At 40.4% G+C, this 26,221-nt stretch overlaps 4 protein-coding genes across 6 annotated transcripts; 3 read left to right on the top strand and 1 right to left on the bottom strand.

Annotated features, from left to right (window-relative positions):
- The first annotated feature begins 2,512 nt into the window (after positions 1 to 2,512).
- ccl25a (chemokine (C-C motif) ligand 25a) lies at positions 2,513 to 4,954 on the top strand. The gene is made up of 5 exons (XM_088311114.1): positions 2,513 to 2,542; positions 2,709 to 2,802; positions 3,835 to 3,952; positions 4,510 to 4,627; positions 4,706 to 4,954. The coding sequence occupies exons 2-5, from the start codon at positions 2,739 to 2,741 to the stop codon at positions 4,730 to 4,732; spliced, it is 327 nt and encodes a 108-aa protein (XP_088167240.1). The 5' UTR covers positions 2,513 to 2,542; positions 2,709 to 2,738; the 3' UTR covers positions 4,733 to 4,954.
- A 405-nt stretch (positions 4,955 to 5,359) lies between these two features.
- Positions 5,360 to 22,471, bottom strand: LOC148325907 (serine/threonine-protein kinase NIM1-like). Of its 3 annotated transcripts, none has more exons than XM_088311111.1 (6): positions 22,233 to 22,471; positions 20,209 to 20,264; positions 7,889 to 8,151; positions 7,489 to 7,792; positions 6,310 to 6,578; positions 5,360 to 6,190 (listed from the first exon to the last, which is right to left on the bottom strand). In XM_088311111.1, exons 4-6 carry the CDS (start codon positions 7,778 to 7,780, stop codon positions 5,456 to 5,458), a joined length of 1,296 nt encoding a protein of 431 aa, XP_088167237.1. In that variant the 5' UTR covers positions 7,781 to 7,792; positions 7,889 to 8,151; positions 20,209 to 20,264; positions 22,233 to 22,471; the 3' UTR covers positions 5,360 to 5,455. The 3 variants fall into 3 exon arrangements, with proteins under 3 accessions (XP_088167237.1, XP_088167235.1, XP_088167236.1); XM_088311109.1 differs by having other exon boundaries at positions 7,489 to 7,764; XM_088311110.1 differs by having other exon boundaries at positions 7,489 to 7,764; positions 7,831 to 8,151; positions 22,233 to 22,469.
- pnhd (pinhead) lies at positions 11,150 to 19,370 on the top strand. Its single transcript, XM_088311113.1, has 7 exons — positions 11,150 to 11,247; positions 12,547 to 12,642; positions 13,261 to 13,403; positions 13,521 to 13,800; positions 15,082 to 15,263; positions 17,809 to 17,867; positions 19,128 to 19,370. The coding sequence occupies exons 1-7, from the start codon at positions 11,196 to 11,198 to the stop codon at positions 19,276 to 19,278; spliced, it is 963 nt and encodes a 320-aa protein (XP_088167239.1). The 5' UTR covers positions 11,150 to 11,195; the 3' UTR covers positions 19,279 to 19,370.
- admp (anti-dorsalizing morphogenic protein) lies at positions 21,654 to 25,759 on the top strand. Its single transcript, XM_088311112.1, has 5 exons — positions 21,654 to 22,559; positions 23,838 to 23,974; positions 24,043 to 24,165; positions 24,258 to 24,450; positions 25,143 to 25,759. Exons 1-5 carry the CDS (start codon positions 22,250 to 22,252, stop codon positions 25,577 to 25,579), a joined length of 1,200 nt encoding a protein of 399 aa, XP_088167238.1. The 5' UTR covers positions 21,654 to 22,249; the 3' UTR covers positions 25,580 to 25,759.
- The last annotated feature ends 462 nt before the right edge of the window (positions 25,760 to 26,221 follow it).

Here is a 26,221-nt window from a genome sequence, read left to right as displayed (position 1 = left end):
GAAAAGAAAAGAAAATCAACATTTCTATGAGGGGAAAAGGTAAAACAATGCCAACCAATGTTTTTTTTTTTTTTTTTAAATCAACGCAATCAATCATATGAATAATAGCAAATAGAAATGATAATATTTTTTGCCATTACATATTTTTCCATTTTCCCTTAAAAGAAAACAAATCATGCAAAGAAATGCATCCCATTCCAGTATAGCTGATGATGGGAAAATTGGCTTTTAAAATGATGGGAGGTGTTAGGTGAGCACTGGAATTGAGCCATAATTTCAAGTTGCTGCGTTTGTCCTGAAGCTCAAGCAAAGTTACAGTAAATTTAAGACGAGACTGACAGGCTGACAGACGCAAAGTGCACCTGATGATAATCGGACGCAGTAAATAGTCAAAACCTTCTTCAGGGAAGTGCAGGCCTCACAGGCTGTCATCAATAAGGCCTTGGTTGACACAGCGTGATTTGTTTGCAATTTATCACTTTACTGTTTAAATGAATGGCTTTTTAATTTTTTTTTAACATGGCCAAACAGGACCCATTTCGTTTCATTCACAATATATCAATTGGATATTACCACTCCCCATAGGCCACACACTCAAATGGGTGTTAACGAAAGTTTCAAATATTTCAAGGTGAAATTCACACACACACACACCGAGAGAGGAAAACAATGTGCATATACATCCATATATTTGCCCAAGTCTTTAAAAAATATGTCCATTACTGACAATGACAATCAATCACATAAATAATATCAGTTGGGAAGGGTGTGTATATAAAAACAATTCCACTCAACCCACAATTAACAATCCAAAAGGTTTCAAAGAAATACAGTAAATGTACATTTCCTTTGAGAAAAAGACTTAGTGGCAGTCACGCCAATAATCAATACCCATCAATCGTGCCGATAACCATCAATAGGCAAAGAAATCTACATTTTTATAAATGCAATATGTATATTACTTTCACCAAAGATTTTTCACTCAGGCCACATGGCTGCCCTCTACACCCCCCAAATCTAAATTTCTCTAAAACATATTACATATTCAGTTTTTTTTTCTTGTTGGAAAAAAACCCCCAAAACGTCAATAAATTCCCATGAAATGCAGCACTCTCCATATTTATACTGAGGGAAACAGTGACATTCACCCGACTCTACATGGGGACTTTTTTGTCATGCTGTATTCAGATTGAAATCTTTGGGACTGAAGATCTCTGGTCAGCTGTTGACAAGTGACTTCAGCTTTTCCGATTCGATGTTTCCATGCTGCACCCAGTTAATCAGATCAGCCGCGTTACAGTCGTGTGACACGCGGGGAGCCTTGTAAACATCACGTGATTTATCTAGATGGAGCTCATGCATCTATTTAGCACAGTATTCGCGATTGTTTGAACACTTTAATTAAAGCTGCATCCTAATCGAAAACAAGTCACCAAGTACTTTAAAACCCTTTTTTTTCAATTAGTGTATTCTATTTCTTTTGTATTTTTTGTGATACTTCCTTGAGGCTTGTAGGTTGTGCTAACAATGTACTATGCTACTATGTTTTACAAATACAGCAGATTTTTAAAAAGGCACTTTAAAACATGTTTTCGCGTTGCAGAGGAGCTCTGGTAAGAAGCTTCCATTTTAATGTGCGTATTCGTAGTCGACGCGTAGTCAACGTCACTACGCGTTTACGTCATGACAGCGCATGCGCAAAACAGAAGCCGCCTGGCTATTCCGAATGGATGTTTTCCATGACGCTCGTTTGGATTGGCAAAAGAAATACGTATACCAACCCTATGAATCCGAATAAATTTCCTCTCGGATTTAGCCTTTTTATTCCCATTGAGGTGTTTCTATGGAACATTTTCTTTTCGCTTGATCTTTTGGATCCTTTCTAATCAGAATTCATTGCACCATTTAAACCCGGCTGTGAAATACAATTCAGTAATTTCAAAACGGAAAAAAAATCGTGCACATCAATAACCACTGTCAATCAATGTTGCCACACAGGTATGCAAAATACAGAACAAAATGTATTTGTAGATTTATACTGATACCAATCGTGCCAATAATATATTTTTGCCATTTTAAAAAGCTAATTAAAAAATCTATCACATCAAAAAATATAAATCATTCAGGTTATTAATGCCACCCAGGCAAAAAAAAAAAAAATCAACATGTCAATGAAACATGCAGTCCATAATATCTGTCATGCCAACATGTCGTTCATCGCTTCACTTGTTGTACTAAGACATTGACGCTTTTTTCTCATTCATTTAAATCAATAATGTCATGTCGACACACAGCAGGTCACCACAGGACAGATCCTGCATATATCCTACCAACATGTCTGTCATTAAGAGCAGGAATAAATAAACAAACAAATAAATCCCATTTTCTGGGAAAGCGAAAGAGAAATAAGTCGGGGTACAAAGGTGAATCACTTTTACGGAAACACGACACCTGGCGAGACGCCCTTTTTTTCGCCTTATAAAAAGGCCTCGCCCGCGCAGGTAACTCACACACCCGATCAGCTTGCAAGCCCAACACACAGGTGAGTAACACACACAACACAACGGCATTATATTGAACTTATCTGTACACTTCGAGACAATGTTTCCTGCATTTCAACCTCAAGTTAAAGCAATGCGAATGCGTCCAAAGGTCCGCAGGTGAACAAATAATCATGTTACCTATTGTCTTTATTCTTAATATTGCAGAGTTGCAGCCTAAAATCAATCGAGAGCAACATGCGTTTGGACACGCCGCTCATCCTCTTGGTCTTATCTTGCCTGAGTCTGACAATGGCACAAGGTGAGGGGGGAAAAAAAACGTAGTCCAGCTGGTTATTATTATTTTATTATGGTGACACGCAGCATACCAAAGGAGATAAAGTGAAGGTTAATGAGGGTTGCTGTTTATTGCCCGTGTAGGGGAAGGTAGGGCATGTCCTTCATTACTCTTGCTGGAATTCACTTGTGGATTGGGAATACAATCCTATTCAGAATTACTTACATCCAAATAAACGTCCCTTTTGTTGTTGCTTGACGGGTAGTTTGAGCACGGGACAATCGAGCCTTTTCCCTGATTCCACCTATTATCCACCAATCTAACAGTAGGACTAAAAACATAAAACAATTTCTCCTACCTGTGTAACAATGCACAGGGCTACCAGGCTGACAAATTTGCTCAAATTATTTGGGGATAAATTATTTCATCTCAATGGCACTCTAATTAACTTGTCTCTACCAAAGCTCTGGGTTGGTCATGTGCTACAATATTTACCTTTGTAACTATTTTTGGAATTAAAAAAATGGTGCTCATACCAAATTTACCAGCACAGTAAACCAATGCAAGTATTACTTAAAAAGAATCGGAACAAAAACGTAAGATTTAGCTCACTGATAAGTGGCACTATTATTTTTATTTTTTTTAAAATAGCCACACACACAACAAAAATACTCAAGACCTATTTTTAGAACAGGCCTGCGAGCTACACCTGTGGTCCTTGGGCGCTACATGGTGCCTGCAAGAACCACATTGGTGACCCCTGACATACATAAAATAAAGTCTTGTGAAATTCCCCCAAAAAACAATAAATGCTGTTTACTCTCCTTTGTCTTGCAACAAGAAATTCTAAATAAAAACTTGGATATAATAAAAAAAAATCACATTTTATTATATATTTAAACAGTTATTCTATAATGTCACATATTGTACAGTAAATTGCACTCAAAAAGTGCATGTACGCTTAACTCTTGATTTTAATGTTTTAATAGGCCTAGACAAGAGCACATCAATTCATAACTATGATATGAACAATGCAACACATGTTCTCTGCTTAAGTGTCCTACGACGACTGCTGCCTGACTTATGTGAAAGCGCTCGGCAGAAGGACTCAGGAGCATGCGGTCAAGTACCGAATTCAGGAGACTGATGGTGGTTGCAACATCCGCGCTGTCATGTGAGCACACCCACACGAAAACGTGCTACATGTAAACGTGTGCAAGTTCCGAATGTGGCCATTCGTTTTCCATACTGTTTATCCTCTTTAGGGTAGCAGATGATCTGAGAAAATCTGTGTTATACTTGACACCCCAAAAAAATTATCTCACCAGAAAATGATTGAAAAAAAAAAATCAGGAGACATCTCTAATGATCATTTTGTATTGAAAAAAATATTTTTTTAAAAATTCACTCATGACCAAAACTTGAGGTGAGGAGCTTATATTCAGGCCATAGCCTTGTCTCGGTGAAAAAAAGTGCTTTGCTGCCTTCTAGTGGCATCTTCAGGCAATTACAAATGTTTTTGGGTGCTTGTCAAATAGCGAAAATGCTTACTATATTTTTTTTCTCGGCAAATGAAATTTGAGAGTGGAGCTGACTTATTTTGAATGACTATTGGGCACGTTAAAGTGATACTTGATACAGTTGAATGCCTGATGACGGTTCCATTTTCAAATTTCCATTCCAAAATTGATCCAATCAAATCTGATGCAAGCTTTTGTGCCACCCTTGCAGCTTCATCATGCGGAAAGGCCGCATGTACTGCTGCGACCCGCAAGAGACGTGGGTGCAGGAGCTGATGTCCAGCATCGACAAGAAAGCCGTCAAACACGTCAAGAAGACAGCCCCAAAGGTGTTTTATTTATATCATTATTATTATTATTATTTTACGTAGTGCATCATGACACTGAGCCTTGTTTGCTTTCTTCAGCGCCAGAAGAGTCGCTTGTTGAGCTGAGTGAGACCTCACCCTTTCAGATAACAGGACACCCACGTTTTTACATTTATATTTGACTTTTTTGCATTGACTGGACTTTTTTTTATTATAACGCCGCGTGACCATTAGATGATGAAACAGTGTAATATGTGAAAATGGAAACCATGAAATGTGAATCTCAAATGTGTGTAGCATGAGCCCTTGCTAAAGCATTGTGTCAATAAACCTGCCTAGCAACTCAAACTCTGTGTAAATGATTTGTGCATGCTCATTACTTAGTGAAAAGGTCGGATTACATGTGTTACTCCACCGTTTGTGTTCAAACATCCATTGCTTCTAAAATCGCAACAATCAATGCTAACCGTTAGCATTTTAAAATGTTTGTTAGTCTCTTCGAAATTCACAAGTTTAGTGTGGAAGTAAATTCCAAGTGGGACTGGCATTAAACAGCTTCAAGACTCTTTTTTGGTTTCGCTATTTGCCAAACTGCTGATACTCAATTCAACTTCACTGCCATAAAGCGCTCATATTTCAAGATTGGAAGCTGTATTTTGAAAAGTGGGGTCACTCACCCCTGTATTTATGCTATCATTCTAATTAGAAATTTATAGAAGGAGCCTGGGGGAAAAAAGCAATTATTTGCTCCTGTTTCTTTAAATTCTGTCTGTTTATTTCATTCCAATCTCACATGCACTAATTTACAGCCGATTGAACACTGAGATAAAGGAAGACAGCGTGCAGTGCTTACATGACGATACAAACCGCAGAGGTGCGTTTGTCCAGTCGCTTGAGTCTGTTGCGCGTCTCCGTCATGCACACGTAGCCGTATCCGGTCGCTTCTGCTGACGTCCTCCTCTGGACACGGTGCAGCAGAATGCGGTAGGCACCAGTGACAGGGCTCCTCAGGCCGGGCCCGTTGTCCAGGAGGTGGCGCTCAACGACGCCCAGTTCCTCCAACGCCGCTTTGACGCTCAGGTCGTCTGTGCCGAGCACGACGGACGGCCCAGCCAAGTGCGCGGGTGTTGGGCGGCAAGCGAGGTATGCTTGAGGGTAGTCGACACCCCTCAACCACTCGCAGGACACGATCTTTGCCACGCTGAGGCGGTCGGCAGGCACGGGTCTGAGCAGGCCCCGGATGACCTCCCCGCAGGGGGCGGGCACGTAGGAGGGGATGCTGTAGGAGCCCTGCAGGATGCAGCGCCTCAGCCTGCTCGTGTTGGCGGCTGCAAAGGGCATGGTGGCGGTGGTCATAAAGTAGAGCAGGACGCCCATTGCCCACATGTCAACGTGGCGGCCCACATAACCCGAACGCCCGAAGAGCTCGGGTGCGGCGTACGGCGGGGAACCGCAGAAAGTGTGCAGCACGTCGTCGGGGCGGCACCACGTGCTGAAGCCGAAGTCGCCCACTTTGATGCAGCACGTGCTGGTGAAGAACACGTTCTCCGCCTTCACGTCTCGGTGCACGATGTTGCTGTCATGCTGCCGAAAGAGGACACGAGGTTAGTAATCGCAAAGACGAGTTTACGAGTGGAGCCAAAGTAAAAAAAACAATCAACTTGTATTATTTCTTATGTTGTGCGATGTGTCCTGACACTCACCATGTGCTTGACGGCGGCCAACAGCTGAGCAAACACCAGCTTGCTCTCCAGGTCGGAGAGGCGGCCTCTAGTGCAGATGCGGGAGAACAACTCGCCGCCGCTGGCGTACTCCATGACTAGGTACAGCTTCTTATAGGTCTCAACCACCTCGTACAGGCGGACGATGTTGGGGTGCGTTAGCTTCTCCATGCATGAGATCTCAGAGGCAAACAATTCATGTGAGCGCTTGTCCAGACGTGCCTTATCCAGAACTTTCACTGCCACTCGCTCTGTGGGGAAAAAAAATTTAAACTAATCCATTTCCTGTTCTAAAGGTTATTATAGTACTTTTCCTCATTGCAATCACTTCATCTTTAACAGATAAATGGATCCTGAAGCACATGCTACTTCACCAAGCCAAAATAAATTATCATGACATCTCATCCATTGGGAAAGGGTCGCACGGCAGCATGGAAAGACGATAGCGCGACGATTATATGCTTATATTTGGAAGTGCTGACGTAGCAGCACCAGAAAATAACGGAGACTTTTGGTGTCTGTTTAGAAAAGAAGTAGAACGCATCTCAACAAGATGCATCTCTTATTGATGCAGAGGAAAGCCCTGGCTATGCTCACTTTCACATGGAGGACGCAGACAGCAAAAGGAAATGGTGCATCCTTAACTAATGGTCTAGCGGGAACTTGGAGAGTTTAACCTCGTTTCTCAGCTGCAGTTTTAACAGGACAACTTTAAGAAATATTTCAAGTTGAGCAGGGAGCGGATTTTTTTTTTTTAAACACGTCACTGTATGTCATTGCTTGTGTGTCCAAAAGCTCAGGAAAACTGAGATACTGCATTTTATTCAGGCTTCCACCATTTTCTTCATGTCGTTCATTACATACAAATAAGCTTGCCAAAATAGCACTAAATCACTCGGCCAGCTCCACTCCTATCGGAGGTGCTTCTCAGCTGCTACATCGAGGCGGCTCTCGCATTGAACATTTCTCATTTCGAGGCACGTTGCCATGAAGGCAGAAGTCAACGTGTCACGCCGTGCCGCCCAGCAACACTTCATTCCGTGGTACCCGCCCCTCGCCACATAAACAATGAATGAGTTTGCTGCAAGTGCAGTGTGAAAAGGGCATGACAGGGATCAAGTAAGGGCAAGTAACGCCTAAAACTACTGAAGCCTGACTGACCTTTGGTCAGGTCGTGTATTCCCAGTCGGACATGAGAAAAGTTCCCCGATCCGATCTGCCCTCTGAGCTCATAAAAGCCCACCCGCCGTCCGAATGTGAGCTCATCCATCACCCTCTCCGAGTGGCTCAGGTCATAGGACGCCTTGGAGAACGCCGTGTGCCGCACTACATCTTGCTCAGCTTTGATCTCCTTCCTATCCGGCTTTTGGTTCTTCTCTGCGATGTTCCGGGACGCCCGTTTGAACACCTTGTCTGGGTATTGTCCGGGGCGACCCCCTAAGAAAGACGACATACACGTTTGGACCTACGAAAACACAAATTCCTCACTTTACATGCACTTACATGTTTTTATGTTCTTGTGGCGCTCTTTGTTGCTCTTACTGTTCAAATACATGACTACCTTTCCATGTCGGAGTTAGGTCCCTTCGGAGTAGGTCACAGAATAGAAAAAGCGTCCGCATGCGTAAGACAGCCCTCTCAGGTGATTTCTTCCCATATACCGCAAAAATCTTCAGGTGCTACTGCCGTCACTGCTCATCATCCTCCGCTGTGGCGGGATCATATGATGGCCCTTAATGTCCCAAGGAGTGTAATCCGGGCTCCTCCCATGCAGACAGACCACAGACAGGCTTTGCAGAGGCTTCTGAACATGAATGCGGGAGTCTGGAAAACACGCCAGTGGGATTATCCTTTATCCTTGTATTTAAGATGTGCTGCAAGTGATGAGGTCACGGCAAACTGACCGGCTCCTAAAATCAGGTTCCATTTCAAACTTTCACTCTGGAAAATGTCAACTCAAATGAATACAATTCTGTTGACATTTTAATGTATATTCTTTTGATAATACTTTTACATTCACAGCCCAATTTTTGGAGTCAGGCGTAAAAACTAGCGCATCTTCATTTTGGTGCCGGCAAGTCTAGTCGACGGTGTTTGGAGCTCTGTTACGCTTCTCTTGGGCATTCCAGCACATAGACCTGCCTCGCCCCCAATACACCTGATGATTTGGTTACAGAAAGTTGAAAGTTCCACTTGGCGTAAAAACGTGTGCATCTTAATTTTCGGTCTTGAGTAAGTCTAGTTTAGTGTGTTTGTGAATTTGTTAGACTGCACTTCAGTTATTAAAATTTATTTCGATATAGAATTTAAATCTACGACAGGCTGGCAACCATCCCAGGGTGTACCCGACCTACTGCCCAGCACCCCTGCGACCCTAGTGAGGATGCACGGCTCAGATAACGGATGGATGGACGAATGGATAGAATTTAAATAGATTTGCTCCGATTGACTTCTTCTATTTTATCGCATTAAGAGAATTTCAAGAAATTAAACTGTCGCAACCAGTCCAAACGGTAACCCTCTGACACAGTGACCCAGACACAAGACAACATAACACCAGCCAGACACACGCAACCTGACTCCAGACAGTCTGTTACATGTCAACTGGACAGCGAAGACCTGATCACCTATAAGCTTCATACTTCGAGGACATGTTGCCGGTGCATAATCCGATCATCTCCAGCTTGTTAAGCGTGTCAGCACGTGATGAGGACATTTGCAAGTATGTGCAGATTTGAACATCATAATTCACAACGACTAACGCACAAGCCTCAACAACATTATGAGGTGCACCCGCGCACAATAAATACAAACTGTAACAATGTAGTATAACAATAAAGTTAAATGGCTTTTCACTTCTATTGAACGATCTTCGGTCAGCACGCGGGTTGGTGCAGCCTGGACTGGTTGGCAGCCAATCGCAGGGCACACGTAGACAAACAACCATTCATATTGTAAAAGGAAAACGTGAATCCCAATGTAAATACTATGTTTACTGATCGGCAGTAGCATTTAACAAGGTGACTAATTCAATCACGTCATTAGTGAATTAAATAAGTTAAACTTGTCCTTGATCAAGGTGTCTGAGTGATGATCCCCCCCAAAAAATGAGGGCATGACATCAGCATATCAAATGCGGACTAATACTCGATTAGCACGCAAGGCGGCGGTCAAATTAAATTTGTGAAAAACGAATGGTCTCTCCCTTTAAAAGCAGGGCAGTTGTGCATGAGGGCCCACTAGAAAATATGGTCCAATATTTTATCTTGAATACAAAGCAGCAATGGAATAAATAAACTGTTTTAAGAGAGGTTTGCTTGTCTGACTTCCTGCCTTTGCCAACTCGGATTTGACCGTGGGGCATAAATGATAGTACCCCACAGATTGTGAATCTGAGCAGTCGTTGACCTGCACAGTACAATTTGGTCGAGGAATTTTTACAGAGTCACATTTCCCTCTCTGGCCACTAGAGCGCGAGTAAATCTTCAGAATGGATCAAAATCTCTTCACTTAGAAATTTACAGCACTTGAAACCCCGCCCCCGACACTCATCAGTGTAACATGAGGGTGAGTGATTTTTATTCTCATCAAATAAAAGTTGATTTTAATTGTTTGCAGGACAGTTTATCCACTACTTTGAGTGAGATTTACTCTGCATATTTTATTTTCTGTGCAAATTTTATTATCTTTAAACTGGGACCAAATGTACTCATTTTCAGAGTTAAGTTTTCCTCGATTGGAGTAAAATATACACTATGAAATTTATTGTGTACGATGCCGCTCCTATTAAATAGCTCAAGTTTGAATGTCGTTTACTATCATATTTTGTCGGTTGTAAAGTTTGAGTTGTGTTGTTAGATACACTTTTCACTCTATACGTTGCATTTAATTCAGACAGGCAATCCAGTCATTTGAATTTTCATAATCTTGCTTTTTGTGGAGTTTGTCGGACTCTATAGATTGACATCAATGAACTTCCCCTGATGTGACAAACAAACTCTGCCTAGCAGCAAGTGCCTGGGAAGAAGAATCAGAGCAAATCCGTTGCTATGTGCCTGCTAGATAGTGAATATTGTTTTCCTTCCAGCGTTTGAGACACAGGGCACAAATGGTCGCGCCCCAACAATTCTGCATAGCAACAAATGGCCAAGTAACAAATCTGAGTCGTTCTGTAGTTAGTCTCTTTCATTTCAGTTTCAATTTTGAATTATTTGAGTTGTTACCTACTACCTAGTACCCTTCTTAAATAAAAGTATTACTCTTTGGAGACAAAACAAATTATTTTTCAAAAGAATTTGAAGTCATACTGTGCCCTTTGACCTCAAATGTAAACACATGGTTTCCAAGTAGAAAATAAGGAATGCAGTGACGTGAAGCACATCATCTTCCAGTTCCGACCATTTGCCACCATGCTGAATAAACACAAAGGTGCTGGGAGGCGGTCCGGGAAGGTGAGGCCAGGGGCGCCCCCACGCCGATCCTGGTCTGGTTTTTGTTTTAAGTCAGAGGTGCTAAATACCACCCCCGCTGAGATAAAAGATGATTAATGCCTTTGATTGACACGCTTAATGGCCGCGGGGTTAGTTAAGGCACTTCATTAGGCTGAGCTGGAGCCTTGCTCGACACACACGTAGGAAAAGCGGATGCTGGCCTTATTTTGGGAGGTTCACCTTTGAAGTGACTAACAGGAGAACAAGCATCCCCTACAAAAGCATGGAAATTTGATTAGCTCTCACTTGTTTTTTTTTTTGACTCGGCACCAGTGACATTTCAGGCCGAAGCTCGTATAAATAACGGAAGTGTTGTTGGGGTGAGAGGGACACTCTGGGTCTGGCCAGCCAAGGAGCAGTTTGAAGGAATTTTAAGCCATGGTCGTATCGCAACAATGCTTGGTGCTGCTGTGCGCACTCCACATGACATGTAAGTACTGAGGTCTGCAGTGTGGAGTACTAGTAAGCTCTTCATTTACTTGTTTGGCCACATGCATCTGCATTGTTTGCTAAGATTTGCGGCATCTGACAGAATTTGGGGAAGCAAAATGGCAGTTGATCACTATTTCAAGGGTCTGAAAATACTTTCCTCGTATATAAGTAGCAGCAAGGCAGACGGATTTATCAATCAATGAATCTATCAACAGGTGACAACTTGGATTTAGTTTTTTCATCTGAGCAAGATACTTTGGACTGCATTGTTGGATTTTTTGTAGGAGCAGTTTGGGGTTGCCCCCTACCTGTTGTCAGTTCCCAAAGGAAATTTGGAGAAGAAAAATAAGCTAATTAAACAACTTTCTTAGGATGAACAAGCATGGAGATTGTGAGCAGGAGCCAAAAGGAAATTGTCATCCAAATTATATTGTCAATTAGAGTTGTGTTTTTGTAGTCTATATAAAAAAAATAAAGTAAAATTCAATTAAATTTTTGCTATAGAATTTGAATGTACCATATGTTTCAGATGTTTAATGTCATTTCTAGTCAGATTTTTTTCCAATTCTTTTGCAGTTAACTTGATATATAAATATAATAAAAAATAATGCATTTTTTTAATGTAATGTTCAATTTATTAAAATCTCTCTCTCTATCTATCTATGTATCTATCTATCCATCTATGATACTACTCACGAAATAGGCAAACGACAAAAGTTGCCTCAGAACGCGTCAAAAGCGCCACTTACAACTGTTTTGTGTATGAAGAGATGTGAGACAGCAGTGTGCGTTCAAGTGTGCCTGTAATTCCTTATTCTGACATCAGGTAACCGCGCCTCCCACTTGCTACTGGTGCATACCATTACAAGGGGGGCAATACAACAATCCCTATAATGGAACCGTACCGAGATCGCGGCCGAAGGGCGGGGGACTGACCGTCAAAAAAGGGTCGAGTACCCAGCTCTGCTGAAGTCATCGACATTATAAAGAAGAACTGTTGGAATTACTTGGGAAAAAAACAAAAAAAACTGTGTTCCTTCACATTTTGCAGGTGATATGTTCCATAAATACTGAGCTGCTAATTAGGACCATTCAGTCCACAGCTGTGCATTATCAAGACTTAATAACTTTAATTTCTTGACTTCTTAATGTGTTTAAGAACACACAACATGAGAACACACACACACACATATATATATATATATATATATATATATATATATATATATATATATATATATATTTATTTATTTATTTACATTGTTAAGTGGTAATGTTAAATTGTATTGTTTTGTAGTGGCAGCGGTGCTCAACAAACGCATAGACCACCGGAACCTGTTTACGCAAAGAGTGTGCTGCAGGCGGCAGAGTCACTTCGTCTACATCGGTCAAGGTAAAGTCTCTAACCTCCTGAGCCATACATCATTTTTCTGAAGCAGTGGTTTTCAAATGTGGGGACGTGTAACCCTGAAGGTATGTGAATGTTAAGGTATGTGAGATTTTGAAAAATACTTAAAGAGTAACATTGATGCAGAAATGTTTAAAAAATAATTATTAAATCATGTTCACAGTTCAGGAAAATATAAGTTCATAATTTGAGTCGCCTAAAGACCCAGTCTCCCCCCTATACTAAAATGGTTCAACCCAACCTGTCATCGCTTGTCAATCGATTCAGTGAATGATTCCTTTTTTGTAACGTATCTTTACTATAATCTCAGAGAGGACAGTTTATGGTGAAAACATTTTATGTGCACAAATGAACTTATTTTTTTGTTGTATTTCTTTTATTTCCAGTTAGAGACTGTTATACAATTGGAGTTCCAAAGTTTCATAAATCAGACACTTATGGCACTCAGTTGAAGTCTATTTATTTCAACCAAAATGCTTTGCGCTGATTAAGGGGTACTTGGTTGAAAAACGACTTTACATCACTTTTAAAAAGGTTGACAACCACATTTCTAAACTGTACATGTAAAATATATATACTTTTTGTTGTTGTTTTTGATTGCAGACATTTCAGGCAGTCCCATCAGCGTGGACGTGGGCATGTGCAGGCCGAACTGCGGAGGGGCAGCAGCGAGGCCGCCACACGAGGCTGGAGCGCTGGAACTTGCGCAACATGCATCTATGCTGGAGTTTCTCAGGAGCAAAAAAGTAGGTGCAGTAAGCCTAAAACACCACTTAGGGGCGCTACGACTAGCCTTGTGGCCTAGAGACACTCTTATTTTGGCCAATATCATACTTTGACTTCAAATCCGGCATCCGAACCAGCTGAGGATGCGTGGACCCGTCACACAGGAAGTCGGAAAGCTCCAGAAACCGCCACTGTCCTCATGTGGGGCGAACCATGCGTGCCAGCCAACGGGCATGCGCGTGGACCGGGTGCTCCTGTTTGAGGGCGCCCGCGAGGTGGAGGTGATCCAGGAGTGCCAATGTGAGATCCAGCCGGGCCAGTGCATGCGCGTGCCCTCGCTAAGGACCTTCTACTCGGAGACGCCATACGAGAGTGTAGTGGACGTGGGCGGGTGCTCGCAGTCCAAGGGCGCGCCAGGTAATTCATTATATTTAACTATTTAACATTTTCATCAAGGTGCATTTTTTATGTTATATGTTGTGATTTTTTTTAAATTAGAATTTACTTTCAATATTTTTGAGTAATTTTTCTTTTCCTTAGCCTGATTGCATAATTGTCCAAGCCATTCTTACCAAAGTGGTGAAAAATGGAACAAACAGATTGTGCCTAATTCACAAAGCATGCGCAGATGGTGAAATGCTTCACTAACTGCGCTGTCAAGCAGAATCCATCTCAGTGTGTCGTAATATTTGTATTTAGTATTTAGATGAGGTAATATGCATATACAGTATTTGGCAGAAAAAATACTTATGCAAATGAGCATCAAATTCTGTCTGGAAAAAAGCTGGTGTGAACTTGGGAGTCCGCTGTGGAAGCTTGCTCATGACAGCAGTAGCACGAAAAAGGCATCGCATCATCGTGCCAGCCAAAGCCGAGCCTCCCTACACGCATATCACGCACTGTGCTTAGGGCCCACCCTCAGTGGGTAGGAGGTCCAATTTTGCAGCCTGCGACATCTGACCAATGTGACGCAACACTCGGAAATGTACAAGACACGTCGTCCTAATATGAATATAACTTTATACTATACTCTGTAGCATTTATACTTAGCCATGTGTGGCTGACTGAAACCAGGTGGAAATCAGGGGCAAAGTGCACTCAGCTCTCAAACTTTGTGGGCGCGTCTGCGCTGGCATTTCATTAGCACAATATCATTTGTGAATAGGAGGTTAAAGGCCGAAGCTCACTGAGCGGCGAAGGTTTGCGAGTGTTAGTGCATGGCCCGAATGTCGGTTTTTCAGCAGGTTTCGTTCAAGGTTGCAATGACATTCGCAAACAATTTTTATGGTTGCTTTTCTTATTGCAAAGACATTTTGGACATGTTCAAAATTTGATGGCGACAAGGAAAACTCGTTGTCGTCTGGCGAACGTCTTTGTGACCTTTTGCGACCTTGAACGAAATCAGTCACAAAAATCAGCATTTGCTACGTTCGCGAACACTAGCAAGCCTTGGTCGCTCTGGGAGTTACGGGCTTAAGACGGAGCAAACTCCGGGTGCAAATAAAGATCAACTGAAGGTGAAGTTGAAGCTTTATTTTCATTTTTTGACATTAACAAATAAAAACATGGTCCAATTTGTTTTATGTATGTCAAAGTAATTCAGAACTGATCCAATATTTTTAAATAGGGTTTTTTGGGGGGCAGGGGGGGCATAATTAATTAGACCTGTTCAAATGCTAACTAACGACTTTTCCACAGAGGGATTCTCATGCGTGCCCACCAAATTTGACTCGGCCCTGGTGGAGACCCCAAACAAAGTGGACGTGATCCAGACGGTGGCGGCCTGCGATCTGAAGGAGAGCTGCTACCGGCTCCCTTACGTGGAGTACTACTACGAAATTGTGCACCACAGCGACGGCGTCAAGGAGGAAAGACTCAGGGTACGCTTAAAATGAGAATCAAATAGCGATGCGAGACCTTAACTGAGAAACCTTTGCTTCCGGTTCCATAGTTTAGCACATGCAAAGCGGCCTCATTTGTAATTCTGCTTTCACAAGTTGAGAGGAAATGCTGCTTCTGTGTGGGTGCTAGACACTAATGAAGTAGTTTTATTCATGCTGGCCTGAGTGTGACAGACAGCACTTCATCAGCCTCCTGACTTCCTCTTGCTTATTCGCGCCACAACCACAAGCAACGGACTTGTGCTTGTCTATTGTAGACAGGAAAATAACATGACAAATATTGATTTTGTGTGGTTTGACTGTTGAGGGGGAAACCCATAATCGTGGGGGGCTAAGCTGATCGGATATGGGTGGCTTATGCAATTCTAAATTTTAAGCTGTACTAACTAGCTCATCATATGTAAGAATTCTTTCGAAGTTCATAAATTGAAGCTTTAAAACGTTTTAAAGCAGCATTGGTCAAATTAAAGAACACTCTTTCACTGAATATGACACAATATTCAACAAAGAATATTTGAAGTCATATACATTACACATTACACCATTTATGTGAAATCTAAGGCCTAGGGGTCACATCTGGCCCCCCGCATCATTTTATGTGGACCGCCAAACATTCATGTTTCTTTCTAAAATAACAACATTGCGAATTGTCTTCACTCTTAAAACATTGACATATTACAAGCATTTTATTTACCAATCCCCTTTTAAAATAAATATTAATATTTATTCATATTTGATATTTGAACATACAGTTTTTAGTAACCTCTAATTTCAAAACTAGTTATTCAATTTGTTCTGTGTATGCACCACCCCAAATTCCACTGAAATTGAAAAGCGGTGTAAAATAATATAAATTAAATCATGTTTAACATATATTTAATTGAATACACAAGATATTTAATGTAAAGTTTTCTGCCTTGCCGTTTACATGCAGTGATTTCTCCAGAGTCTCTGAACCCGTTTATGATATTATGAATATTGTGATGAAATCCCTCATTTCTTTGCAATCGTACATTGAGGAACATTGTCCTTAAACTTTTCAACTAATTTCACACGCAGTTTTTCCACAAAGAGGTGAATGACTGACTCCTTTTACAGCCAATCATGGCACCGACCAGCTCTCAATTAGTCTGTTCACCTGTGGGATGTTCCGAACAGGTGTTTGATGAGCATTTCTCAACTTTCTTAGTCTTTTTGCCACTAGTCGCAGCTATTTTGGAACGTGTTACGCTCGTAAAATTCCAAGTTCATGATTATTTGCTGATAACAATAAAGTTTATCAGTTTGAACATTAAATAGCTTGTCTTTGTAGTGTATTCAATATCGGTTGAACATGATTTGCAAATCATTGTTTTCTGTTTTTTTATTTACATTTTACACAATGTCCCAACTTTATTGGAATTTGGGTTGAAATACAAGGCAAACATATCATATCATATTATATTATTTGGGTTCACCATAATAATAGCCCTATGAAGGAAACCAACAACTGTGAGGTGGCCCCGGACTAAGATGAGGTTAACTTCCCTGGTTTTCACTATACTTTTTATATATTAAAAAGTATTCAATAAAGCGTTATACATGCAAACTACGTAAATGTACTCCAATCGGCATTAGATAAAATTAATTATAAAGCATTTTTAAGACCTTGGATGAGTGTAATGAAGGATTAAGTGTAATTTGAAAGCATAATTGAGACTCTTTTGGGGAAACAAAAATTAAAATGCATTTTCTTTTCTCCTAAAAAGAACTGCTATATGTATATCAAGCCTTTAAAAAGTATTGAGATGTTAAAAGAAGAAAACAACAAATTAGAATTCATGAAAATCTAAACATCTGAACTAAATGTGTGTGTATAAATTATTTACAATATGTTTATAGAGAATGAGCCAAACTACTTTTATATTTAAAAATGTAAAATTTAAATTGATTGAAATATACACTTTTTTATTTAATAAAGTTAACATAAATAATAAAATGAATTATATATTATATTATTATATATTATATTCATAATAGCACATATATGACTCATTAAAACACTTTCATTCTAAATCTTAAAATATATAATAAAAAACAAAACTTATGGAAACTAACAATTTAATAAGTGTGATATTTAAGTAAAATTAAGGCACTTTAGAGTACTTTTAAATTAAAAATGTGAACCCCAAAAAAATGTCTGCCCCCCCAAAAAATAGGCTTTACAGTCAAGAATAGTCATTTTAAAATAAAATTAAAATGAAACAATATCCAACCCTGTTCTAAGCAATGCCACTGCATATAAAAGCCTACTATCAATATTTTTTCTAATGTTGTCATCGTGGATAAAAAGCTTCATTAGTTCCGCTTCTTTGGTGTGTTCTTTTGGGGGGTGGTCTGGGCTCAGCAGTGAAAGTGTGAGCGTGGAGGGCAAACACAAATGGCCCACTGCAGGTGTCAAATCAAAGTGGCGAGCCACGCTAAACGACGTTGTCAATATTTGTGAGCTGACGGTCCGTCTCTGTGTGTTGCTAATGTTCCACAGGAAGTGGACGTGGGCAGATGTTTGGGAGGCTGCACCACAGGAAACCGATGCCTTCTCAGGTACGTACGAGCACAGCTGCCACTGACGCCCACGCCCACGTACACACCAATGGCAATCACTTCACAATTGCTTGTCAGCTCGGACACCCTCTCAAGCAGACGCTTTTAAGTTTCCTCCACAAACACCAAATGTTCTTTTTAAACACCCCTGCTCTTTTCTGGGACTACACTAAATAAATTAAAAAAATGATTTTTTTTAATACATACTATCAACTTTAGTCTTGTTTATATGAGCAACAATAACCTGCAATCGTGTGGTTGGATGAAACTGAAACTGTTTAATTAAATGCACAGTCTTTTAACAACACTGATTCAAATACTTGCAATTGAACCCCGTTTTCAATTTTAGGTAATACATTACTTTTTTGAAAATGTATACAAATGTATGTGCAAATTCACCAATTGGCAGATTATGGAGGAAACTAACCCTCCCATAAAAACAATATATATTTGTGGAAAACTAGCCTTTTTTTTTTAAGTGGCAAAGTATGTGCTATTTTTTCTAAAATGTATTCTGTAATTTTATTGTAAGACACTGTGACATTATGCGCAGTTTGAACAGTAAGGGGAAGTCAACCCCAAAATTTTCTTTACAATATTATGTTCAACGTATTTTATTGATTTATAGTATTTGATTGAAATATTTTATATGTAGAAAAAAAATCTAATCATTTTAACTTTGTTTTATTTAATTATTTTTTTGTGGGGATAAAATACTATACTGATTAATATTAGTAATATGTAAAACGAGTACAATAAACTAAAATGTAAATTAATCAACAATATTAATGTTTATCAAGGTTTGAATATTATATAGGCTCCAGCACACTTGCGACCCTTGTGAGGAAAAGCGGCTCAGATAATGGATGGTTGGATGTTTATATTAGTATGATAATACTCAAATACGTGTTTATCTCATTTAAGTTAGTTATAACTTTTTCATCATATATTATTAAAATACCTGTTTGTTTAATTAGATTTAATAATAACTCCTTCATAATTGTCACTTGACATATCAACATATTACGAATGGAAGTTATGATTAAAAACTTTACCGGACGAGTAAAAGTTCATCATGCATCCATTCTTTATACATATTGTATTTTAGTACAACTGCCAATTTGAGGTACTTTTGACTGTTTAATGTACTTGAACATGTATAGTGGCAGATGTCAGCCATATGAGTATACTTAAAGTGTACATTCTGTCAGTAAATGAAATTTTTTGGCACATTAGTGACATCCTTTCCTCTTTCTCCAGGAGTCCGTCAGACCCCGAAATCTGCCACTTGTGGGCCGACAAACAATCCAACTTGTGTGTGCCTCAGGGATATGAGAAACACAGCTTTCTGAGCCAGCACGGCAAGATTAGCACCATCCTGTCCATCACTTCCTGCCACTGCCCAAACTGAACACTCACAAAGACACAGAGCCCCCTCCTGGATAAAAGTGCACATGACATGGTTGCCAAGCCACCCCATCCATCCATCCATCCATCCACTGATCCAATACCCAATCCATCCACCCATCCCGCTCATTGTCATTCGGGTTGCGGGTGTGCTGGAGCCAGCCAATTGCAGGTCACCTCTTTTGACAAATTAGAATGTTCAATTATTCTAACATGCAATTTGGGAGGAGACCGGAGTACTTGGAGAAAACCCATGTAAGCACATAGAAAACATGCAAACTCCACACAGGAGGGCCGCAGCCCAGATACAAATCCATGACCTCGACCACTGTGCTGTCCTTAAAGTATTATTGTATAATATGTAATATATGTAAAAAATGATAATTTTTAACAATAAATCTAATAGTGTAATGAATGTGCCAGTGTTTGTCTATTATAAATATATAACATATACATACATATATTCTTCTCACTGCTTATGCTCAGAGTGATTTAAAAAAAAATGCATTACACTACCTGTCATAAAGAGAGCGTGTAGGGCAAATAACCGTTGTCATTTAGTTACGGCAATCTGCCTAGAACATCGATTTTCCAAGTGTGGTACGCGGACTCAATCACATACAGGTACAGTTCTGTTGTATATAACTTTCAAGTACAATACATTTGAAGGTAAGAAAATTTAGTTTTCAACCATTTTTTTCATTATTATTTCATTTAACTTTTATGAGAAACACATTGTAATTGAATCAATACAAAAACTATTCTGTGCATCCTATTATGAGAGAAATGTCTAATAAATTTTCAGCACCTTTGCAGCCTCGCCATGTATTGTTATGCTGCTAACTTCCAAACGCATATTGGAGTTGTTGGAAAGCGGTGAGTCTCTGAATTTGTATATAATCAAAGAAAATTCTCCATGATATTTTCTGCTTACCCTTGTTCCATTGCTCCTCTCTTGTAGTAAGCCGTCATGATTGTTCGGACGCATTCCTGGAAAAAAAACAAAAACACATTGCTTATAAAAGAATATTTTGTCATTTATGAATTACCATTTTAACAATAATATTTTCATATTTGTATAGATTATAGACAGACATATATTACATTTTGTAAATAAAAAAACATAAAAAAAATTACCAATATTTGCAAAATATAAATGTCGAAACATTTTAGGTCTCTTACAATAGCTGCAATACTTGAATGAGTTTTTCCTGTGATTTTTTTTTTTTTTACAAAATTAGCTATTGCACTTAATGTTGGTTTCTTGTTCGCCAGGTTTGTCTCATCTCCTTGAATGCCAACTTTTTATGTAAGAAAAAAATCGACTATGCAGGGGGTGTAGCCAGAATTTCTTTCAGTGGGGTGGCCTGAGTGACTAAACACCTCAGTGAGTAGTGGCCATACATGCATGCACATCATTCGCATTACTATACACCCCTCCATAAGTAAGATGTCATTATTTATCACACCATCCAAATCCAGGTTTCCATGGAATAAAATGCACACAAATACAGAACCTTGCCCAACACACACATGTATAAGCAGCACCAAGTCTATATAAAATAAATACATTTGGCTGAACTGAGCCTGTGCTTTTGTGTCCTCATGCACTGATTCAATAGTCAGCGGACAATCAGAGTGATCAATTGTTACAAAAATTCGAAGCTATTTTTTATACTGTGATCAATGGGGAGGTATGATAAACAATGACAAAAAGTCATGTTCTTTGCGTGTAATGGTGTGAGAGCAGTGGTGTTGATTTACACTGACTACACAATCAAATGTTCTTTACTAAAATCGATTATTATGCAGTTTGAATTCAGAATAAATGCTACCTTGTCCTTTACATTTATGTATATAGTTACTGTAAATAACTTGAGGTTTAAGAATATTGCATCCACATGGAAATGACTGAAACGTCACAGGTATCAAAATCTGCCCTAGATAGAGGGGTGGCCAAAGGGTGACACCGGCCATGGCCGCCCCTGACAGGACACAGTTCTCTTGTTTGCTTCAAACACTTTGTGATTCGGTTAGGATTGCGGAGCTTTGAGACATGCATTGTAAAAAAAAAATAAAAAATAGAATAATTATTTTGTCCTCATTTAACATAGCAATTTAGTCATACATTTGTTCAGGAAGTGTGTGGTCATGTATGGCCCCCGAGTAGAAAAAAAAGTTAGCTAGCTTGATAGCTGTAATATTTCAAATGCAAATATATGCATTGCTAGTCTAGTTGTGATGCCTTCGTCCAAACACACGCGTTTCGCATGTTTAAAGGGCGCCTACTTTGATATCGAGATGTGTGAAACGTCACGTTTGCGTGACACATCCAACAAGTGTTCTTTTTTTATGGCTTGTTTGACCGTGTCGTCGTGTGCAGTGGACAACTTTGATCCCGCTTACCTCCACCCGTTTAGAATCAAACAACTTGTGCCCAAAAAAATGATTCCACCCCACAAACCAAGTTTACGACTAAAGCTGTGTGGAGACGATGAACCAGCTGTGACTCAAACCGTTAAGCAGTAATGCAAATGAAGGGAAAGGACGTGTAGCCAACGACACTAGTTAATCGGTTTCCATTATTCCAAATTAATGGATCCATTGGTAGGGGGGCACTTCCTCGAAGGGGGGTGACGGCAATTTTACGTATAAAACCCACAGAGTAAAACTTTTTCCCCTTCCCTCCTCCTCTCTTTTCCACCTTTAAGTTGATTTGACCGTTTATTGCCAGACTCGAGGACAATAGCAGCCAGTCGGTGGCCTTGACACCTTTGACAACACCGCCATTAGTCTCCTTTTACATTTGCTGATGGGTGATTTACATTTGCGGCCAAATAGCATCTTTTTTTTACTGCTGTTTACCATGAGATTAAGTGAGGAGGAAGAAGGGGGGGTGCTCTGTGAAGATATAAATAAGTGCCCCCCAGAGTATTCACTATTCACTTCATAACTCACTTTTTAAGGCTTGCGAGATGTTCACGCTAGTGCTTCTTGTCGCTTCGGCGTGCACGGTGCTCCGGGCGCGGCCGTCGCTCAACTACCTGGAGGAACCCCACGCTACCGAGTCCACCCAGGCCGGGACGGAGGAGGTCCGCTCGGATGCCATCAAGCGGCTCCTGGCGGTGTTTGGCATGGACGACCCGCCCGCAGCCGTCACGCACGGACGCAAGCAGCCGCCGCAATACATGCTGGATCTGTACAACACAGTGGCCGACGTGGACGGGGTGACCAAGGACCCCTACCTGCTGGAGGGCAACACCGTCAGGAGCTTCTTTGACAAGCGTAAGACACAAAATGTGCTCATAAATTATTTGCAAGCTTAAAAAGTAGAAGAGGACTTTAAAAACGTCTTTAAAGTATCACGATAAGAAGTGTCCTTATGAATGCACAATACTTTCTTGTTTTTTCCTCCTTTTTTGTATGTGTTTCAAAATTATGGTAATTTTTATACATTTTTGTGTATTATATTATTGTATAATAAGAAAAATAATCAAATGATAAGAAATTACTGCAATTAATCTAATGGTACCTAAACTCGATCAGCCTACTTATGTTTAGAAAATAGCTAAATGTGTGAATACCAACAGTTCAAAAAGCTCTGCAACTGCATTTAACTTAAAAGATTAATATAACTTAAAAGATGAATACAATTTAATTGCGCTATCATGAACTAAAACATATTCAGAGTCGAGTACCTTTTTTTTTAACCCAAAATGCTCAGGATTAGTTTGAATATTAATTTCACTGATGATTTCATATACCACTAGAGAGAGCTCCTGTACCACAATTTGAGAATTTATTGTCGTAATTTCACGCCACACACACTAATGAATGTATCACGTTATTATCTATTGAGTGACATTTAATTGTCTGTCAAGTGTAAAATGAAGTTAACCACTGTTAATGGTAAAACATTCATTTTGATTGACGATTTGATTGGCATGACGATGCATGCCCGTGAATAGCTCGAATTTGCGTATAATTATGGCCCAGCGAAATGTATGGGGGGAGAATTAAAAACATAAATAAATAAAAATAATTATTTAAAAAACAATAAACTGCTAGACATTCAAATGCATTTTCTACTAAAAACGGGGGGAATGGGAGGTGGGGTGCAACGAAAACCAAAACATTAAAAATATGTATTTTTATTTATTTTTTAAATCAAAAGAAAATTGGGTTGAAAAAATCTGCGATTATGCAAATCCATATGTGTCGAACTGCGAGTATGCGGGTACCACAAGATATACCACAAGAGTGTACGCCGAGTTATTCTTGGAAGGAAGACACCCGTGTGTGACATCATAGGTTAAAAGTTTCTGGATATGTTTTGTTACAGGCATCCAAATTGACCTAGGAGGATTTAAAAAAAAAAAAAAAAACTGCATTCAAATTTGTCATCAAAGATTTCAATACACTGCATGTTAAAACTTGGACTAAAAGATGTTAAATTTATCTAAAGTGTGTTTCAAATTTGACAGGTATTAAAATTTATATTTAATAGACGAGTTTAAACGCTCCTTTAAAAGGTTTTGAAGGGTTCTCTTCTTGTCTCTGCAGTGCGTAGTGAGCAGGTGGAGTTCCGCTTCAACCTGTCCACCGTCGCCAGAACAGAGAAGATCCTCACGGCTGAGCTCCACCTTTTCAAGCTGCGACCTCAAGCCACGCTGGTGGTCAGCAGACATCACTACTGCCAGGTACATGGGATTCCACACACGTCTTAAATGCATGCGTAGGAGGGCGAGCTAACCGAGTTAATCTCCAGGTTAGCGTCTACCAGCTGCTGGACACCACCAAAACCAACAACACGCAAGAGAGGAAGCTGCTATCTTCTCGACTCATCCCGGTCCACTCTAACGGTTGGGAGGTGTTTACAATCACTCAAGCCGTGAGTGTCCCCACACGCCCCAAAGTCGAAATCTGACTACCTATGACCGATCTCCTTTAAATGACTAACCTCGACTCGTGTCTCCACGAAAGGTCCGCTCGTGGACGGTGGACGAGGGCAGCAACCTGGGGCTCCACGTGGTGGTGCGGACCTTGGGGGGCAGCCAGATGGACCTGAAGTTGATCCGTTTTGCCTCTGGACGCAACCACCACCAGAGCAAGCAGCCCATGCTGGTGCTGTTCACGGACGATGGTCGACGGCAGTCCACCACTCTGGAGAGCACAGGTGAGGTCCCTGCTCATTGAATTAGAAGACATTTAAGACCGACCGTTGATTCATTATGAGGTGTGGGCCATGTTGAACTTTTCATGACATTTTGCAACAGTTAGGTTCTAACATCCTGTCAAAAGTTCCTGTCCGTTGTGTATGCTGGTTTTAAAGTTGCAGTTCAGTTCACTTTGGGTACAATAGGGGAACAAAATGCAAAATATAAAAAACATTTTCTTTGTGCGAACAGGAACACATTTAATGATATTTAAAATAAAATGAAAAAAAAAAACAGCTAGCAGTAAATTCTCCAATAATTGTTTAAACAAAATTGGTTTTCTTTTGTGGAAAATAGTATTATTTTTAGCAAATGAATGATGCAGATACACTCAGTGTGATAGTGTCAATTATGATGCTAGGAAAGTTATTCAAATTTAGCTTTTTCTTCCAACCCTCTATGAGTCTACAAAATGGCGCCAAAGCCATGTTTATGTAAAAATTGCCTTGAGGAACTGTGTTGATGTCCCACATCTGAGCTCATAGTCAAGCTTTCTATGTTGAGAAGGAGCTAAGTTTAGCCTGGGTTGTTAGTGGAAGGTATGGAGCGTCACATCTGGTGCAAAAAAAAAAAACATCATCTCAAATCTCTTTCGGGGCAAGATATTGCAAGATGAGTTGCAAATCTTGAAATCAAATTTTGTTTTTGACAGATCCAGACGATGCCCAAGTTAGCGACATCTTGCCCCAATCCCCCATGGCTGCACCCGTGCCCCCCCGCAGCGCCCGCTCCCTGGACCATTTGGCGTGGTCGGAGGAGGAGGGCACATCCATGCCTTGCCGGCGCCTGCCACTCTACGTCGACTTCGAGGAGATTGGCTGGTCGGGCTGGATCGTGTCGCCGCGGGGCTACAATGCCTACCACTGCAAGGGCTCGTGCCCCTTCCCGCTGGGCCAGAACATGAGGCCCACCAACCACGCCACCGTGCAGTCCATCATCAATGCCTTGAAAGTGCTCAAAAGCATCGAGACGCCGTGCTGCGTGCCTGACAAACTCTTCTCCATCAACCTGCTCTACTTTGACGACGACGAGAATGTGGTGCTCAAGCAGTACAACGACATGGTGGCGGGGAGCTGCGGCTGCCACTGACCTCTCACGTCCACCCTCATAGCCCCATCCCGTGTGACATTGTATTATATGTAAATAGGTATAAATTATAATATATGACAGTAGTGATATCCTATGAAAGATGTAAATGTGCATATTTTATGTTTTCTGTTGTGAGTGATAATAATGTTAGAATAAATTGTGTACACAAGTACAAAACCTCTTCAAAATGATACGTGTACAGGGGGTCCTCAGTTTATGACTGAATGTACATTTGTCTACCACTAACTGATACTAATACAGGAGTAAACTTGTGATTAAATACTCCAAAGAAAAACACTTGCAGACAATAAATGTAAAGTAATCAAATTTAAACATTATTTCTATTAAAGTTTTATTTTTAATTTAGAAAACCGCTGATTCGGGTCACTTATGGGGTAGTGGTACACTGGCCCGACTAGTATGCAGGCATCGTGGGATTGGGTCCCGCTTGGGCTCTGTGACGGTGTCTGTGTGTGCCCTGCGATTGGCTGGAGACCATTTCAGGGTGTAGTTCGCCTTTTGCCCGTAGTCAGCTGGGATAGGCTCCAGCACATAAGCATTGTTGAACCGCTCATCATTATCAGTTATAATTTTCTTTTTTAAATGTATATGCATTTATAAACACATTCAAAAATGGTTAAA

This window comes from Idiotropiscis lumnitzeri, chromosome 12, assembly GCF_059441095.1.
Source record: "Idiotropiscis lumnitzeri isolate Australia: NSW breed Sydney's pygmy pipehorse chromosome 12, RoL_Ilum_1.0, whole genome shotgun sequence".
NCBI classification, from domain to species: domain Eukaryota; kingdom Metazoa; phylum Chordata; class Actinopteri; order Syngnathiformes; family Syngnathidae; genus Idiotropiscis; species Idiotropiscis lumnitzeri.
The sequence above is the reverse complement of the archived record's forward strand: the minus strand, read 5'-3'. Positions and strand labels throughout refer to the sequence as shown.

Coding starts and splice junctions, on each gene's coding strand:
- ccl25a (XM_088311114.1), top strand. CDS start 2,739: ATGCGTTTGGACACGCCGCTCATCCTCTTGGTCTTATCTTGCCTGAGT. Junction 2,803..3,834: donor GAGTCTGACAATGGCACAAG/GTGAGGGGGGAA, acceptor TCTCTGCTTAAG/TGTCCTACGACGACTGCTGC. Junction 4,628..4,705: donor TCAAGAAGACAGCCCCAAAG/GTGTTTTATTTA, acceptor TGCTTTCTTCAG/CGCCAGAAGAGTCGCTTGTT.
- LOC148325907 (XM_088311109.1), bottom strand. CDS start 7,949: ATGCGGACGCTTTTTCTATTCTGTGACCTACTCCGAAGGGACCTAACT. Junction 7,765..7,888: donor CCTAACTCCGACATGGAAAG/GTAGTCATGTAT, acceptor CGTCTTTCTTAG/GGGGTCGCCCCGGACAATAC. Junction 6,191..6,309: donor TGGCCGCCGTCAAGCACATG/GTGAGTGTCAGG, acceptor CTCTTTCGGCAG/CATGACAGCAACATCGTGCA.
- pnhd (XM_088311113.1), top strand. CDS start 11,196: ATGGTCGTATCGCAACAATGCTTGGTGCTGCTGTGCGCACTCCACATG. Junction 15,264..17,808: donor TCAAGGAGGAAAGACTCAGG/GTACGCTTAAAA, acceptor AATGTTCCACAG/GAAGTGGACGTGGGCAGATG. Junction 17,868..19,127: donor GGAAACCGATGCCTTCTCAG/GTACGTACGAGC, acceptor CTCTTTCTCCAG/GAGTCCGTCAGACCCCGAAA.
- admp (XM_088311112.1), top strand. CDS start 22,250: ATGTTCACGCTAGTGCTTCTTGTCGCTTCGGCGTGCACGGTGCTCCGG. Junction 22,560..23,837: donor CAGGAGCTTCTTTGACAAGC/GTAAGACACAAA, acceptor TTGTCTCTGCAG/TGCGTAGTGAGCAGGTGGAG. Junction 24,451..25,142: donor CACCACTCTGGAGAGCACAG/GTGAGGTCCCTG, acceptor TGTTTTTGACAG/ATCCAGACGATGCCCAAGTT.